This window comes from Somniosus microcephalus, unplaced genomic scaffold, assembly GCF_052327205.1.
Source record: "Somniosus microcephalus isolate GS21.2 unplaced genomic scaffold, FLI_Smic_1.0 unresolved_chr4, whole genome shotgun sequence".
In the NCBI taxonomy this organism is placed as follows: Eukaryota; Metazoa; Chordata; class Chondrichthyes; order Squaliformes; family Somniosidae; genus Somniosus; species Somniosus microcephalus.
This window is the reverse complement of record NW_028225182.1, coordinates 38,076,974-38,095,118: the sequence shown is the minus strand read 5'-3', so window position 1 is coordinate 38,095,118 and position 18,145 is coordinate 38,076,974. Positions and strand designations below refer to the sequence as shown.

The 18,145-nt window shown below is 50.1% G+C and overlaps 1 protein-coding gene across 1 annotated transcript in view; it reads left to right on the top strand.

Moving 5' to 3' along the window:
- Nucleotides 1-18,145, top strand: part of LOC147090575 (GRB10-interacting GYF protein 2-like) — a 136,616-nt gene that overhangs the window by 97,796 nt on the left and 20,675 nt on the right. The window contains exons 19-27 of the mRNA XM_085977074.1: nt 733-837; nt 1,549-1,646; nt 4,980-5,087; nt 7,634-7,734; nt 8,491-8,579; nt 12,181-12,315; nt 13,975-14,118; nt 15,303-15,521; nt 16,665-17,009. Coding sequence (XP_085833200.1) covers nt 733-837; nt 1,549-1,646; nt 4,980-5,087; nt 7,634-7,734; nt 8,491-8,579; nt 12,181-12,315; nt 13,975-14,118; nt 15,303-15,521; nt 16,665-17,009 — 1,344 coding nt within the window. The remainder of the gene's footprint in view (nt 1-732; nt 838-1,548; nt 1,647-4,979; nt 5,088-7,633; nt 7,735-8,490; nt 8,580-12,180; nt 12,316-13,974; nt 14,119-15,302; nt 15,522-16,664; nt 17,010-18,145) is intronic.

Here is an 18,145-nt window from a genome sequence, read left to right as displayed (position 1 = left end):
TTCCTTTCCTTTTTACTGAAATACCGTACATTTGTGGAGCTGTTCCTTGGTTTAGATTGGAGGATTAATTTGGACACAGCTTGCACTTAAGTACTGAAGTTGTGGCGAACCACTAAATCGAATTGATTTGTCTCGCTGGCCTCGGGTATAGAGCGGGTCTCCGATTTCAGAACCAGGCTTGTTGACAAAGCAGACTGGATTGGAAAGTCGTTTTTTCAAAATCATTAAGTAACGTGTCCAGAAAAAAATCTTTGGAGTAGGTTGATGTTTTTTAATTCCTTTCTTGCATTCTGCCCATCTCCCCTTCTCCTGTATTCTTCAGAATCGGGCACCCTGGCTCCCTCTCTCTCCCCCAGCTCAGGCTGGGCATTGTCCCTGGTCCCCTGCAGTGGTGCTCTTGAGGAGGTGGCAAGTCTGCAGTGAGCTGTCCTCCCATTTTATTTTTCTTTCTCCCCCCCCCCCCCCCCCCCCCCTTGCCAAAGTGTGTGGCCAATGGTTATCGCCTCCCCACGGAGGAATGGCGGCCCTCCCCTCCCCTCCCCCCCCCCACCCCCCCCCCGTATCCAGATCCGAATCCTGCTCCGTCGTATTTGTCATTTTAACCACTTGCCATTGCTTTTTGGTAGTCGATTGTCGTTTTAGGTTGCCACTTGACCATTGCATTCTTTCCACTAGGAGTTTAAATTAAGAATAAATTTTTTTTTGGGGTCCTTGTCCTCCCTTTCTTGACAGCTTGTCCCTTATTCTGTAAACCACCAACCAAGCAACCAAGAGAACGGACAAGTGGAATTGTGGTCTCCTCACAGCCCTGCTGAAAATGCTACTTTGTGTCAGCAGGTAGGAGGCGCACGTTGGCTGTAAACAAAAAAAAAAAAAATTAGACGTCAGTATGTGGCAGGCAGTGTTACCCCGAGACTCTGACTAAAATCGTAGATGTATCTTGTTTTTTCTTCCCCCAAAAATAAATTCCGCACCGTGTTATTTCCGTGTCAAGAGATGACGTGCAAATCGAAGCGACTCCATATTGCTGGTGTCTGGTGACTGGGTGAGGTGCGTGTTGCTGTGGGATGTGCCTGGGCAACACTGCGGCTTGGAGCCAACAGAAATCCAGTCCTCCCACACACACACACGTGCACACACACGCACGTGCACACACTAGACTTCACAGAGCGGGCTAACTCAGTGTCTTCCCACCTCCATCCGCCCCCTTCCCAACAACCCCCCCCCCCCTTCCCCAATTGGCCGATAAGTAGGTGAACTACTGATAGTTAAAAATAAAATAACTCTTTATTTTAATAAATTTTTAATAAATGTCAGTATTTAATAGTCTACCATTTTTTTCATTTTATTTTTCTCCTTATCTGCATTTCACAGGTGTCTCACAAGATTAACCAGTAGAAATGTTTGCCTGTGGTTAAATCCTAAATGTAAAGGTGATCAAGAAGTCTATTTGCAGAATTGGTTTTTACAGAGCACATGTTTATTGGAAAGTTGGAGAACTCTGGTTTTGTGTTTTTTTTTCAAATGGAGTTTGTTTGGTCTTGGTAGGGCGACATGGACCAGGGGAGACTGAAAAAGCAGCGGGAGTTGGCAGCTGCCCTGTATCATCAGCTTCAGTACCAGCAGTTTGTGCAACTCATAAACAGGTAACAAGAACCAAAAAAAAAACCCAACCTGAGCTCTACAGGCTGTCGGGCACACCCAGACCGGCAGTGTTTCTTTTATTACCCCCCCCCCCCCCCCCCACACTCCACATCATGCAAGTGACAGAATCATAGACATTTACGGCACAGAAGGAGGCCAGTCAGCCCATCTGTGCCAGACTAAGAGGAGCTGTCCAGTTAATCCCACTTTCCAGCTCTTGGTCCGTAGCCCTGTAGGTTACGGCACTTCAAGGGCACATCCAAGTACTTTTTAAATGTGACGAGGGTTTCTGCCTTGACCACCCTTTCAGGCAGTGAGTTCCAGACCCCCACCACCCTCTGGGTGAAATATTTTTCCCCCTCATCTCCCCTCTAATCCTTCTAACCAACTACTTTAAATCTATGCCCCCTGATTATTGACCTTTCTGCCAAGGGAAATAGGTCCTTCCTATCCACTCTATCTAGGCCCCTCATCATTTTATACACCTCAATTAAATCGCCGCTCAGCCCCCTCTGTTCCAAAGGAAAAAAAACCAGCCTATCCAATCTTTCCTCACAGCTAAAATTCTCCAGTCCTGTCAACATCATTGTCAAATCATTGCATAAAAATATTTCTTCAAATTCCGGACACCTAATTGAGGTGCGCACTGCATGGAGTGATCCCTGAGCCTTGCATGCCATGTTTCATGATCCGTACCGAGCTGGACTCGGCCCGGGCACCTCCCCCGCTCTTTCCCCATATCCCTGCAATTTTTTCTCCTTCAAGTATTTATCAAATTTCCTTTTGAAGGCTACTATTGAATCTGTATCCACCAGCCTATCAGGCAGTGCATTCCAAATCCTAACCCCTTGTTGCGTATATTTTTTTCCCTCATGTCGCGTCTGGTTTTTTGGCCAATCACCTTAAATCTGTGCTGTCTCATTAGTGACCCTTCAGCCATGGGAAACAGTTTCTCTTTATTTACTCTATCAAACTCCTTCATGATTTTAAATACCTCTATCAAATTTCCACTTGGCCTTCTCTGCTCTAAGGAGAACAACCCCAGCTTTTCCAGTCTATCCACGTAACTGTCATCCCTCATCCCTGGAACCATTCTAGTAAATCTCTTCTATACCCTTTCCAAAGCCTTCACGTCCTTCCCAAAGTGTGGTGCCCAGAATTGGACACCCTGCTCCTGCTGGGGCAGAACTTGTGTTTTATAAAGTAACGAGTTGAACTGATTTCTCTGCAGTCTTCAATCCAACCTTTTTTCTTTTATGACTCCTTTGTGCTGGTCAAGATGAATGGTGTTGGGAAATGGAACATCTTTTTGCACTCCTTGCTGGCATTAACCACCCTCAGATAAGCTGCATCATGGGCTAATTGGAATAAAGTTCAGTCTGCGGTACCTCCCAATGATGCATCTCGACTCCCAGCTTGAGAAAGGCACCCCCTACTGATTTCCCCCACTATTGCTAACTGTATCCAAAATAGGTGGGCAGGTGTGTGTGTGTGCCCACCGTCGTCACTAGGATCTGGGTTCACTCGGGACCATATGTTGCTGGGAAAGAGATAACTTTAATCTCAGCAGGATGGCCTGAATCTGAACCCAGGTTCCCAAGTTGAATAGAGTAATTGTGCATTACACAGTATAGTGCTCCTCCTGTGAGCACTGTCACGGACGATCCATTAGTGTGAGATAAAATTAGAAATGGTTGACTGGTCCACCAGCATCTGTAAAGCGAAAGGATGGGTCATTGTAGGCCCATCGCCAGACGGTGCCGCACATTCCCAGCATTTCCTGTTCTGACTTATTTTCACCAGCTTTTACTGGGTGATGCATATGACTAGTTACTTTTCTCCTTGCCTTGGGTGTTTGACTGGTGCACAAAAATCTAGGCTGACACTCCAGTGCAGTACATAGAAACATAGAAGATAGGAGCAGGAGTAGGCCATTCGGACCCTCGAGCCTGCTCCGCCATTCAATGAGATCATGGCTGATCATCCAAATTCAGTACCCTGTCCCTGCTTTCTCCCCATATCCCTTGATCCCTTTAGCCTTAAGAAATATATCCAACTCCTTCTTGAATATATTTAATGAACTGGCCTCCACTGCCCTCTGGCAGAGAATTCCACAGGTTCACCACTCTCTGGGTGAAGAAATTCCTCCTCATTTCAGTCCTAAATGGCTTACCCCTTATCCTTAGACTATGACCCCTGGTTCTGGACTCCCCGGCCATCAGAAACATCCTTCCTGCATCTAGTCTGTCCAGGCCTGACAGAATTTTATAGGTTTCGATGAGATTCCCTCTCAATCTTCTAAACTCCAGTGAGTATAAGCCCAATCGACACAATCTCTCCTCATACATCATTCCTGCCATCCCAAGTATCAGTCTGGTGAATCTTCACTGCACTCCTTCCATGGCAAGAACATCCTTCCTCAGATAAGGCGACCAAAACTGTACACAATACTCAAGGTGCGGTCTCACCAAGGCCCTGTACAACTGCAGCAAGACATCCTTGCTCCTGTACTCGAACCCTCTTGCTACGAAGGCCAACATACCATTTGCCTTCTTAACCGCCTGTTGCACCTGCATGCTTGTACTGAGGGAGTGCTGCACTGTCGGAGGTGCCATCTTTCAGATGAGATGTTAAACTGAGTCTGCCCCCTCAGGTGGACGTAAAAGATCCCATGGCACTATTTAAAGAAGAGCAGGGGAGTTCTCCCAGGTGTTCTGGCCAGTATTTATTCCTCATTCAACATCACTAAACAGATTATCTGGTTATAATCGCATTGCTGTTTGTGGGAGCTTGCTGTGTGCAAATTGGCTGCCGGGTTTCCAACATTACAACAGTGACTACACTTCAAAAGCACTTCATTGGCTATGAAGCGCTTTGGGACGTCCTGAGGCTGTGAAAGGCGCTATAGAAATACAAGTCTTTTTTTTAATGGGGATTCGTCATTGAATGATATACTTGAGGGCAGGGAGTTGTGCAGTTTTAAGTTGAACTTGCCTTGGGCAGAGCCTGTCTGCTTCCTGGTGGGTTACAGGCTCACAGCACGAAGCTTCCTCTAATTCAGCACTGCCTGGGGCACATGATGGCGGGGGATGAGAAATGGTCACACTGGTGCATTAGGAGGGGGTGCTCTTTTGAGGTTGGGGCTGATGGTGCAATGTGGGCAGAGTCGAGGGAGCTTCATCTAACTCTGCTACGCCTGGTCTTGTAATGGCGCCGAGTGCCCCAAGAGTGGGAAAGGGTTCCGGGCAGTGGAACAGCCATCCCTCCTCTCGAGTACAAAAACGAACATTTAACAGTCGACGACGCAGTTATAACGGTTCTCCTTGTTTTTGTAGCCGGCAACAGCTTGTGCAGTGTGCACTGCAGCAGAAGTCGAACATGACACCCCAGCAACAGCAGCAACTTGTGCTGTTCCTGCAGCAGATCCAGGCCCTCAAATCAAGGTAATGAATTTTACTCCCTTATATGTACAACGCTGAAATAAATGCAGTAGGGCTGTTTTCTTTTATAGTTAAACAAAGAAAGGATTAAATAAAAGGTGGTACATTTAGTGTTATTAACTGCAGCGAAACCAGTATGCTATAGCAGGGATTTGCCGATGTTCTTTAAACTGCTGCTTGTGTGATGCTTTTAATCCATCGACGCAAATGCTTGATTCGGCACCTAGTCCATAACAGGCCAGAAGTACCTTCCCAGCATTGACTTTAAGGATTTGTCTCCTTTCCCTCATATCAGTGGACCATTGTGAGCCAGTCCACTGCTGGAGGCCACCCACAGAGCCCCAATTTCACCTTGCTGCCCGATGATCTTCCCAATGAGAACTTGCCAGGCAGGGGCAATTGTGGGACCACGTCCCGGTCTGTCGCACTGGGGCAGATCAGGGGGTTAGAGATCACACTCTGCAGCAAAGGGCAAACGGAACAAGTGAACATTTGACCTCCCGGTCTCCCGTGTGGAAACCCGGACGTGATGGAAGCTGCACATACTATTCTAATGCAAGATTATATTTTTGCATTACCGTGGGAATTTTTGGGAGAGGTGGAACTGAGCGGAGGCTAATATAAGAATTGCTGCAGGAGGCTGTTATGTGCTTAGTGGCTGCTTGAGATTTTTAACTAGGGCTGTATTCCCTGGAATTCAGAAGGTTAAGGGGTGAATTGATCAAAGTTTTCAAGATATTAAGGGGAACTGATAAGGTGGATAGAGAGAAATTATTTCTGCTGGTTGGGGGGTCTAGGACTAGGTGACATAGCCAATGTTTTTTCCAATTTTTTTTGGGTGCGAGGCCCCTTTAACGGAATGCGCGGCCCATTCACATTTCCGCGCATGCGTGGTTTTCCATTTAAAAGCCGGTGAGCCGGCTGCGCGGGACCTCCAAACCGGGAATATTGCACATCGACTAAATATTCGAGCCAGGCCTTTCCGAAGTGAAGCTAGGAAAACATTTCTACACACAAAGGTAGAAATTGGGAACTCTCTTCCGCAAACGGCAATTGATGTTGGGTTAATTTTAAATCTGAGATTGATAAGCTTTTTGATAACCAAAGGTATTATGGGATATGGGGCAAAGGCGGGTGTAGAGAGTTAGGTCGCAGATCAGCCATGATCTCATTGAGTGGCGGAACAGGCTCGAGGGGCTGAATGACCTCCTCCTGTTCCTATGTCCCTATGTTCGTTGCATCAATGTATTTGGAGGACGATGAGTAGGAGGGTGGTCACTGGGCTGGCAGCCAGACTAGGGTCAGCACTGACATCACCTGCCTGCACCATCGGCAGTCCCCTGTGAAGCCACTGTGTTCAAATCACATTCCCTCCAGCACAACTGGAGAAAGGCACCTCCTGATGTACGGGGAGAAAAAGAAAAAGTAGCAGACACCGAAAATAGGAAATAAAACAAAGTGCTGGGAATGCACAGCTGGTCAATGCGAGGTCTCTTGTGGGACTCCGACGTTTCTTTAGATCCCAATGTTGTGCATTTCCTGTATCTTTACTCAGTGAATATGAGGTGCGTTTGGGTATATATAATGCACAGAATTTTCATGGGTCAATTTTTAAGGTATCCATGAAAGGCGGGGGGGGGGGTGGGGTGGGGGAGAAGATTCTTTAAGTTATACCAAGGGAGGAGCGCCCCTATAAATGCTGCTTTTGGCGTGGCACTATCCCAACCAATGTTCCCTCTAATTTTCATATTCAGTGCGCGGTCCCTTTTAAATTTGCAGCCATGCATGCGAAGTATCTTTTCTAGCTGAACAACTGGTGAGCGGCCTGTGTGGGATCTCCTGTTCGCGCAGCTTGGGGGGGGCGGGGCATTGATACCGACCTCCCGGCACCTTTCCCCAACAGAAGAGGAGCTGGCACAGCTGGTAGTTCACAAGTATCCCCTGACACAGGGGAGAGAATGGGCCGTTTTATATTGCGCAGGGGGAACGGATGGCAGCAGAGCTGCATTCTATGGCGCAAAAAAGCCATCTTCAGTTTTGTTAACGTTTTACCGGAGCCAAGAGAGAACGTTCCTTTTACGTCGGCAGTGATTTAAAGCAGATTTTGAAGTCGTTATCAATAATGTTAACACAATTCCAACCAATTGAAAGTACTGGAGGTGCAGGGGTCCAGTAGAGTGGGATTAATGGGGCACTTGCATTTGAAGGACTGAGGTTTTGGGCGGCTGCCCTTTGGTGTCTCCAGCAGGTTGCCTGGTCGTTGATTTGGACAATCACTGATGGAAATGGACGGAATTGTGGAATGCAAAAACAATGTCATAAAAACAAAATTTGACTCCTTCGGCCATCTTAAAGCAGTGGCCCTGATCATTTAGTATTGCCATTCGGTCTCGCCTTCAGCATTGTTTAGAATAGACATTTTTTCTTTTTCGTTGTTGCTTGTTATTTATATTTATATAGTGACCGCCATCCCCCTCCTCGTGTCCCCAGCCCCAGAGAAAAACAAAATCAGGAAGCACTGAAGATCTCCCCCACTTTTGTCCCCCCAGGTGTGCTGAGCAAAATCTGATTCCTCCTATCAACAGGTCTATGTCAGTGCCCGAAACGGGGTCCCTCTGGGACCTTCCGACCTCCGCTTCACAGCCCTCAGGTGAGGAGCCACTCTGGCGATGCCTAGTGCTTCAAGTAGTTCCGAGCAGCAATTGCTTCAGATTGCCACTATCTAGACAGAAGTGCAGCGACTTAAGAAATGACGCGATGGACTGGCATGTTGGATGAGTGTCGGTATGGGTATTACACGTGCTAATAATTGGATAAATATGGGCATGTCGAAGTCCATTATGGGAGTTGCCCAACGTTTTGCAGTGGTGCTTTGTAAAATGCGTTCACCCTCTCCCTCCCCAAAAGCTTTCCTGTAGACACGGAGTCTTGCTGGGGTACAGTCCTTGCGGGCAGGCAGGATGGGGAAGGGCCCGTGATAGAGAGTACTTTTGCCCCTTTTTTGTAGATCTTTAGATTGTAAATTCTAAGCTTTTGAATGAAAAAGAGCATTGCATTACAAGTGTTCCCCACAAGAGGTCGCTGCTGTTTGTAGAGCAGTTGACCGCTACTGCCACATGGCCGACATCAAGCTTTTTGCTACATTTTTAAACAGCGAAGAGGAAGGAATCCGTTCCACTGTGTTCACGCGAGTGTGGCTGTTTCAAGATGGTGCACGCCAGCGATGGAACAGGATAAACTCTTGCCTGCTGTACGGGTCATCGATACAAGTCAGATGGGGGGGGGGCCGTCACCCTAAAACCTGTTTTTGATTAACTTGTGTGTGAAATAGTGGTAATTTAGAAATTGCTTGTTTTAGAGATTCTGTGTGGGATTTTTTTTTTTAAATGTGCACTTTCTATTCTAGGATGCGAAGCGGGTAGTTTGTGGGATTCAGCATCTCAGGGTCCACTACTGGAACAAATTCAAAAACTAGAACGAGAGAAAGCTACAAAAGTAAGACCATTGTGTTGTTTTATTGAGCATTGCACAGACTGGCTTCGCCCTGTTTTAATTTGGTGGGGCTGTTTCACAGCAGTTACTGGAGTGTAATTGTACGAGTGTCATGTAGGTTTTCAAAACGGGGTCCCGGACTGTGAGGGTCCGAGTCATTTCCCCAGGGGACAGCGAGGTTATCAAATTCTGTATTTTGCAGCATCATAGAAACTTACAGCGCAGAGTGGGGCCATTCGGCCCGTCGTGCCCATGCTGGCTCTTTGAAAGAGCAGTGATGCCGAGTCCCACATCCCCGCTTTTTGTCCGTAACCCTGTAAGTTCCTGATCCTTAACTACCCGTCCAACTCCCCCTTTAAAATTATTGATGGGATCAGCTTCCACCACCTCTTCAGGTCGAGCGTTCCAAATCCTGACAACTCGGAGTGAAAACCATTTCTCCTCATCTCCCTCTGGATCTTTTCCCAATGATTCTGAATCTGTGATCTCTTGGCTATTGACCCACTTGCCAGAGGGAGTAGTTTTTCTCTCTCGACTCTATCCAAAGCTCTCATCATCTTCAAAACCTCTATTAGGTCACCTCTTCACCGTCTGTGTTCCAAGGAGAACAGTCTGAACTTTTCCAACCTCTCCTCATAACTGAAGTCCCTCATCCCTGTGGTAACATTTGTTGACACACTATTTCTGTTGCGATTACAGTAAATATTTTCTGCCGCCAAACTCTTGGCCTTTGGGTAGCTGTCACTGTCTTGCGGAAGTTTTTACAGGGGATCTCCGCGAGTGTGTCGGTATTTACTTGGTGCACGTGTGTCAGTATTTGCAGGTGCCTCCCCACACCGAATAAGCTTAGAAATCATTGCGGCACAGAATATTATGTGGCTGAAATCTATTAAAAGGCGCTAATATAATTGGTTGCAAGAGACGCGAGCACTTTGTATTGGTCGCCTCAAGCCCGATATTAGATTGAAGCATTCCATTGATTCATTTCCCTGGAAAATGATGTCCCCATCTTCCATAACTAGCCGGCCCGGCAATAGGTTCACGGGAGATACTGTAAAGGAGACAAAGTGCCTGGGTAAGACCTCTGCCACACAATAATTCCAAGTGTCCGCCGTGGCTCAGCGGGCCGCACTCTCGCCTCGGAGCCAAAGGTTGACACTTCAGTGTAGCGTTGAGGGAGCGCCGCATTGTCGGAGACGTTAAACCGAGGCCCCCGTCTGCGCTCTCGGGTGGACGTATAAAGTTCCCAGGACACCATTTCGAAGATGAGCAGGCCAGTTCCCAACTCTGTCCCGGCCAATATTTATCCCTCAATCAGTATCACTAAAACGGATGATCTGGTCATTATCACATTGCTGTGTGTGGGAGCTTGCTGTGTGCAAATTGGCTGCCGCCTTTCCCGCATTACAACAGTGACTACACTCCAAAAAGTACTTCATTGGCTATGAAGTGCTTTGGGACGTCCGGTGGTCATGAAAGGCGCTATAGAAATGCAAGTCTTTTTTTTTTTTTGCAAGTACAGGAGACTTTGGTTTATCCGGAGGTTATATGTCCGGAATACTCGATCTAACGGCAAAAATCGGGAGCCGTTTTTTTAGTTCTCATTGCTTTTTTTTTCCCAGTCAGGCACTGCAAGGTCTGTAGCTATAGCAACAGCTTCAGCTAGAGATGCTTGCAGCTGCAGCCGACTGTTTTGAAGCTGTTGCTAAGCAACAGGGTTTGTTGATTCACACACAGCTTTGCAGTTCCGTATCTCTCAACATTAACGCTGGTATGTCCGGCACTTTTGATGGTACGGCACCAGCTCGGTCCCGTCAGTGCCGGATATCAAAGTTTCCTGTATAGTGGAACCACTATTCTCCTCCACCATTAAGAGGACTCTTCCTCTTCCCATCCCCCCATCCTGTATGCAGACTCTTGCGGTGATATGTTTCCAGGGATGCCAGCATCTTTTGGTACCTTATTTACGTCCATTCCTCGTGCATGACCCCAGACCCATTGGTGTTGGCGGGATATTCATCACCATGGGAAGCATCACAGCCGAGCTGGATCATGTCCCCACACATGCGCTTTCCAGCAAGGCTCGTTGGGTAGTGATCAGGTGCAGGAGCCCTGGTGGATTTTTTCCGCCACCTCAACCGAACAGTGCTGCGTCCCAACTGCAGCATCCCTTCGACCACACCGGCTGAGATTGGAGACTAGGAATTGAACGTGTGGGGCCTTCTGGTCTGTGGATGTCCACCGCTGACTTTAAAATTGCGCTGTCCAGGGAACTGATTGCTGCGTTAAATATCTTCCGACTGATACCTGGGATGGCAGGAATGACGTATGAAGAGAGATTGGGTCGATTAGGCTTATATTCGCTAGAGTTTAGAAGAATGAGAGGGGATCTCATTGAAACTTACAAAAATTCTAACAGGACTAGATGCAGGAGGATGTTCCCGATGACGGGGGAGTCCAGAACCAGGGGTCACAGTCTAAGGATAGGGGTAAGCCATTTAGGACTGAGATGAGGAGGAATTTCTTCACCCAGAGAGTGGTGAACCTGTGGAATTCTCTACCACAGAAGGCAGTTGAGGCCAATTCATTAAATATATTCAAGAAGGAGTTGGATATATTTCTTAAGGCTAAAGGGATCAAGGGATATGGGGAGAAAGCAGTGCCAGGGTACTGAATTTGGATGATCAGCCATGATCACATTAAATGGCGGAGCAGGCTCAAGGAGCCAAATGGTCTACTCCTGCTCCTATCTTCTATGTTTCTGTGTACTTAACCTGGCTTTTGAATTAAACTGCAGCTTGTTACTATGTCATTCTGCAGAACAATTTCTTTGTTAAAAGATTATTAGTAAAATTATGAAGTTTGTACAAGGTTTCATAGAAAAATAACAAGACTGACGTATAAGATAAATGTGTGTTGTGTGCACCCACAACTAGACTCTTCATTCTGGGGCCGGAGGCGGGTGGGGGGAGTGGGTGGTGGAATAACTAACATCAAAGGAATCATCTCGCTCAATGGGACACTGCCCCGTCTGAAACATGTCTGGCCATGCTTGTTTTAGATCACACTGGATTGTCTGGCAACATAAAAGCCTTTTCTCTCTTTACCTTCCCTCTCTTCCCCATCTGCTTTCGCCCTCTTCTTCCCCCCGTTCTCCCCCCCCCCCCCCCCCCCCCAAACCCAGGCATCCTTCAGTGACCTGTAGCCGGTCATTGCGGCTGCGTCTATCTTGCAGCTATACAGTAGTTTCTACTTCTCATGGGCACGAAAGTTGTAGTGTAAGTCTGGAGTCAGGGTCCGACTCCGGAGCCAAACCGAACGAGACCTTGGAGATCGAGCCACCGCCACCACCCCTTGCCCTTCCTCCAGATTTCTGAGACTCTTGGCGCAGGCGGAGGCAGATACTTGTGCAGGTGCAGTGTAAATTCAGCCTAAGAGGTGCAGGAGAGTGGGGTGGGTGAAGTGTACAGTGTGGATAGTCTCTGCCGCCACATTTTGTGATCCTTTCAGGATGGAGGCGCTCCCGGGCTCTGGGAATTGTATTGATGAACGAAATGAACCGCTCCCCAAATTGTCTTGGGTAACAGGAGTGTTGCTTGTTCAGCTAAAGCAGGAGCGAAGAGACGTAGAACTCAGGAACAAAAGGGAAGAGGATGACAGGAAACGGCAGGATGAAATCCGGTGGCAAGAGGAAGAACGCAAGCGTAGGGATGAGGATGAGCTTACTAGGAGGAAGCAGGTAATGTGTCCCTATGTAGTTGTATCATCACCTCACTCACTTGAGTCCCAAAAGCTTTTCGTGGGTTTCTTCTATAGGTCAGTTGGTATATGGATTAGTGAATTCTTTAACCGTTTCAGGCAGGACATACGCAATCTGCAATTGTTTCCGACTCCCGAGTGTTGTAATATATTGTGGTGTAAAGCCACGTAGACCAGAATGGCCCCACGTGTGTGTGTGTGGGCACCGTTGGCTGTCCTGAGCTGCGTTGCCGCCGCGTTACGGTCCTCCGCGTCCCTGGGTCGGCGAGAGGGGAGCACGCGAACTCCTAATCGCTAGTCGTTGACACCTGCTGGAGGGTGCACCGCGCGCGGGTGCTTCGTGAGTACAGGATCGGACTTGGCTGCAACGCTTCCGTGGTCAGAAGGCCTGGCAACACTCGCCGTCTCAGCTTGCTGGTGAAGAATAGCCACTTGGGTTGAGGTATTCAGAGGGCTGACAGTGCCCCCGCCCCCCCCCCCCTCCCCAAACAAGTTGGCATATACAAGAAAAGATGGAAAATCTGGGGGCTGGGGGAGATTGGAACGATCTCTGGAATTGTACCTTATTTTTAAAAAAAAATTGTTCTTGGGACATGGGTGATGCAAGGCTGTCTTTATTGCCCATCCTTCGGCGTTCCTTCTCCTTAAACCGTTGCAGACCTTGTGCTGACTGTGCTCCCACAGTGGCGTTTGAACATAACATAAGAAATAGGAGCAGGAATCGGCCATACGGCCCCTCGAGCCTGCTCCGTCATTCAAGAAAATCATGGCTGATCATCTACCTCAACTCCACTTTCCTGCCTGATTACTGTATCCCTTGATTCCTCTAGAGTATACTCAACGACTGAGCATCCACAGCCCTCTGGGGCAGAGAATTCCAAAGATTCACCACCCTCTGAGTGAAGAAATTCCTCCTCATCTCAGTCTTAAATGGCCGACCCCTTATCCTGAGACTGTGCCCCCTAGTTCTGGACTCTCCAGCCGGGGAAACAGCCTCTCAGCATCTACCCTGGCAAGCCCTCCTAAGAATTTGATAGGTTTCAATGAGATCACCTCTCATTCTCTGATGTAATTCCAAGTCAGGATGGTGTGCGACTTGGAGGGGAGCTTTCAGGCGGTGTTCCCGTGACGGTGCTGCTCATGTCCCCCTTGATGGGCGAGGCTGTGGGGCGGAGCCGTGCCGGTGAAGTAAACTTGGCAAGTTGCTGGGAGTGCACCCTGTATGTATTCCTGAACTGCAAGATGCTGTTTTGCTTTTTAAAAGGTACTTTTCCTTTCAATTTCTCCGTTGATGGTCTGCTGCTCGTTTCAGTCAAGCCTCTGCTGCTCTGTAGCCAGCCAGCAGAAAGGGATCATGAGCATCTCCGCTGACTCAGTTAGGTTATTCCCCACCCCCCTCACTCCGTGCCACTTATCCCTGGTGTTTCTCTCTGTCACTTTACTATGTCTGGAAATTGGGGCTCAAATATACCTAGGTTCAACAGCAACACGTTGGAGCTCGACTGACTTAAACCAAGTGTGTTGCTGTTTCATTTCTGCATTTTGGGGCGGGGGGTGGTGAAGGCCAAGTTCCCATGCTGCAAACCGGAGCCGACTCGCCCAACCACGGCCCGAAATAACCTGACCCGTTTCCTTCCAGGAAGAGGTGGTCCGATTTCAGAGGGAGCAGCAGGAGGAGGCTGCCCGGCGCCAAAGAGAGGAGGAGGATCGCAGGCAAGAGGAGGCCCTGAGGCGACGCGACGAGGAAGAAAGGCGGCAGATGGAGGACATCATCCGAAAACAGGTGATTTGCCGCACCTTTACTGTGTGTGCGCGCGTGTGGGACCCGCCCCTAAAACAGATCGTGTATCCTCCAACGCAAGCCCTTTGACAGCTATTCATCTGGGAATGGTCATATTCCAGAGCGGTGTTTGGTGCAATTATTCACCGCTCCTGACAAGTAATCCGAGATGTGTTGGTGTCTGTTTTGGTGATGATGGCTGAGGGATAAATATTGGCCAGGACACCGGGGAGAATTCCCCTGCTCCTCTTCAAAACAGAGCCATGGGATCTTTTACGTCCACCTGAGAGAGCAGACGTATAACCTCTCTTGGTTTAACGTCTCATCCTAAAGACGGCACCTCAGACAGTGCAGCACTCCCTCAGTGCTGCACTGGAGTGTCAGCCTAGATTTTTGTGCTCAAGTCTCTGGAGTGGGACTTGAACTCTGAGGCAAGGGTGCTACATGTAGGTGTAGTAAGGGTAGAGTAGCAAAGTCTCTCCCTACCCCAGTTTTAGTGGCAGCTGTTTAATTGAAGCAGGTTAAGCAAAGTGTGGCGATGTAAAGGAAAGCACCTCCCAGCCCACTCCCCCCGGAAGAGGGATTTTCCATTTTATAAAAGCTTGACTTGCACGTGTTAATTTACAATTCTATGTGGAGACCCCCAGCCGGAAGTGTCTGATGAGTTGTTGGCCCCTCGGACCCTGTCGAGCTTTTCCAGTGCCTTCAGAAAATGCTATGCAGGGTCTGAGAAACTGGAGACCACATGGGGGTGCCCCGTGACCAAACCTCCGCACTTTGAAATGGCCGAGCGAGCCACTCCGTTGTATAAGGTGACTCACCACCACCTTCTCCAGGGCAATTAGGGAATGGGCAATAAATGCTGGCCTTGCCAGCGACGCCCACATCCCAGGAATGAATAAAAAAACATTTTTTTAAAAAAGCATCTCCCATGAACCTATTGTCAGGCTGGGCAGTTCTGAAATGAACAGTGTTGTAAATCATTCCATAGCACTTACAACACAGAAACAGGCCATTCGGCCCAACTGGTCCATGCTCCACATGAGCCTTCTCCCACCTTGCTTCCTCCAACCCGATCGGCATACCCTTCGATTCCTTTCTCCCTCCTGTCTTTATCCAGCTTCCCCTTAAATGCATCTCTGCTATTGGCCTCAGCCACTGCACGTGCTCGTGTCTTGTTGTTCCAGGAGAAAGACCGGCGGCAGCAAGATGAAACCCGGCGGTGGCTGGAGGAGGAGGAGAGCAGGCGCCAGCTGGAGGAAGAGGCCCGGCGCAGGCTGGAGGAGGAGGAACGGAAACGCAAGGAGATGGACTTGCAGCTCCAGCGGCAACAGGAGATGCTGAGGCACCGGCAGCAGCAGGAGGCACTGAGGCGCTTGCAGCAGCAGCAATTGGCACACATCAAGGTACTGCTCACCTCTCGGTTGCCTCTTGGGTTTGGTGGATGCTTCTGGGGGCTTGCCTGCGTCCTGGATTTGATTCCGGCCTGACTGACGGGATAAGAATCTCCCTGCTGGCTGTGTGCTCTTGAGAGATGAGTTTGGTGCGTCTCAATCTGCTGAGACACGGACTTGCTGTTCGACCTTCCCCTGGACCTCCATTCACAGGTGTGGGATTGTGATTAAACTGACTTAAAGTACGGCTCTCTCGCTGCAAGGAGGTGCAGTTAGAGGGCAGGGTTATTCCAGATTACCTACAGAAAGTCCAAGCGTCCTATTAAAAGCCATGTGGGGATTTTTCCCCTCTTCCTATGGGTCATTGCCTGGCTTCCTGGCAGCTGTCCTGAGCAATGATATTTGGAGTTGATCATGTGACGTGGGTCGGTAATTGGTTGGGATTGGATAAGAGATCAGGGATAAAGGTTGTCCTCTGATTGGCAGGATGTGATGTGTGGTGTTCCCCAGGGATCTCTACTGGAGCCTCAGCTTTACACCGTAAATATATTAATGACTCTGGTGAAGGAATAGAGAGTTATATATGCAAGATTGCAGATGACGTTAATTTAGGCGGCACAGTAAGTTGCGTGGATGGGAGCAGGAACTTACAAAGGGGCATAGACTAAATCAGTGGACAAAAGTATGGTAGATGGCGTTCAGTGGCCTCTTTCCCCCCCCCACCCCTCCTGCTCAGAGGAGTGATGGAGCTTGACTTTGTGAGGTTCGACAAGTCACTGAATGTGGGAGACCCCTTACTCCTCGGGGTTAATAACACCCCTTACTTGTGGGGGAGACCAGAACTAGGGGCCATACATCTAAGGTCGTCACCATTAAGTCCAATAAGGAGTTCAGGAGAAACTCTTTACCCAGAGAGCGTTTAGAATGTGGAACTCGCTAACACGAGTAATTGAGGTGAAGAGCATCAATGCATTTAAGTGGAAGCTAGATATGAGGGAGGAACAGAAGGTTATGTTGATGGGGTAGATGGAGGGGTGGGAGGAGGCTCGTGTGGAGCAGAATCACCGGCATGGACCAGTTTGGCCGAATAGCCTGTTTTCGTGCTGTTAATTCGATATGTTGCAGGATAAGACTGAAATGTTGTTTATTCATCAGATCCCTTCTTCCACCACATGGGGGCAGCAATCCAACTCGGTCCCACCGCTCCAGAAGCTGGAGGAGGAGCGGGAAAGGCAACGCAGGGAGGAGGTAAGTCGCACATGGATGCGCTTGGGTATTCAAAGCTATGTCCCTGTACGATCCCACGTTGCTGTGAGTGGTCTGCTAGCTGGTCCAAGAACTCATCTCCTGCCTGAGCCCAGCTGGCGAGTATCGTCAGGCTATTCGACTGCATGTGGCATCACACTCCCGAACCTGAACATGTCCTTGCTCAACATTCAACCGCACCCGTGTGTGTGTGTGTCTGTACTGTGCAGTGGTCAGCGGCAGGGACCCTGGGGGGTGTGTGGTCAGCGGCAGGGACCCTGGGGGGGGTGTGTGGTCAGCGGCAGGGACCCTGGGGGGTGTGTGGTCAGCGGCAGGGACCCTGGGGGGTGTGTGGTCAGCGGCAGGGACCCTGGGGTGTGTGGTCAGTGGCAGGGACCCTGGGGGGGGTGTGGTCAGCGGCAGGGACCCTGGGGGGGTGTGGTCAGTGGCAGGGACCCTGGGGGGGGTGTGGTCAGCGGCAGGGACCCTGGGGTGTGTGGTCAGCGGCAGGGACCCTGGGGGGGGGGGTGGTCAGCGGCAGGGACCCTGGGGGGGGGGTCAGCAGGGACCCTGGGGGGTAGGGTCAGCAGGGACCCTGGGGGGGTGGTCAGCAGGGACCCTGGGGGGGGTGGTCAGCAGGGACCCTGGGGGGGTGGTCAGCAGGGACCCTGGGGGGGGTGTGGTCAGCAGGGACCCTGGGTGGTGTGGTCAGCGGCAGGGACCCTGGGGGGGGGTGGTCAGCGGCAGGGACCCTGGGGGGTGTGGGGTCAGCAGGGACCCTGGGGGGGGGGTGGTCAGTGACAGGGACCCTGGGGGGGGGGTGGTCAGCGGCAGGGACCCTGGGGGGGGGTGGTCAGCAGGGACCCTGGGGGGGTGTGGTCAGCAGGGACCCTGGGGGGGTGTGGTCAGCAGGGACCCTGGGGGGTGTGTGGTCAGCGGGGACCCTGGGGGGGGGGGGTGGTCAGCAGGGACCCTGGGGGGGTGGTCAGCAGGGACCCTGGGGGGTGTGTGGTCAGCGGCAGGGACCCTGGGGGGGTGTGGTCAGCGGCAGGGACCCTGGGGGGGGTGTGGTCAGCAGGGACCCTGGGGGGTGTGTGGTCAGCAGGGACCCTGGGGTGTATGTGGTCAGCGGCAGGGACCCTGGGGGGGGGTGGTCAGCAGGGACCCTGGGGTGTATGTGGTCAGCGGCAGGGACCCTGGGGTGTGTGTGGTCAGCAGGGACCCTGGTTGATTTGCCCATCCTGCCCCCAGGAGGCTGAGGACAGTTCCTGCTCCCTGACTACTGCCCTGACTAATACCAACCGTACAACACAGCCAGGAATTGAGTGCAGCAACTTCTGGTGCAGCAGCTACTGGGCCATCAGAGCAGCTCCCATTTCTGAAGTGAAGGG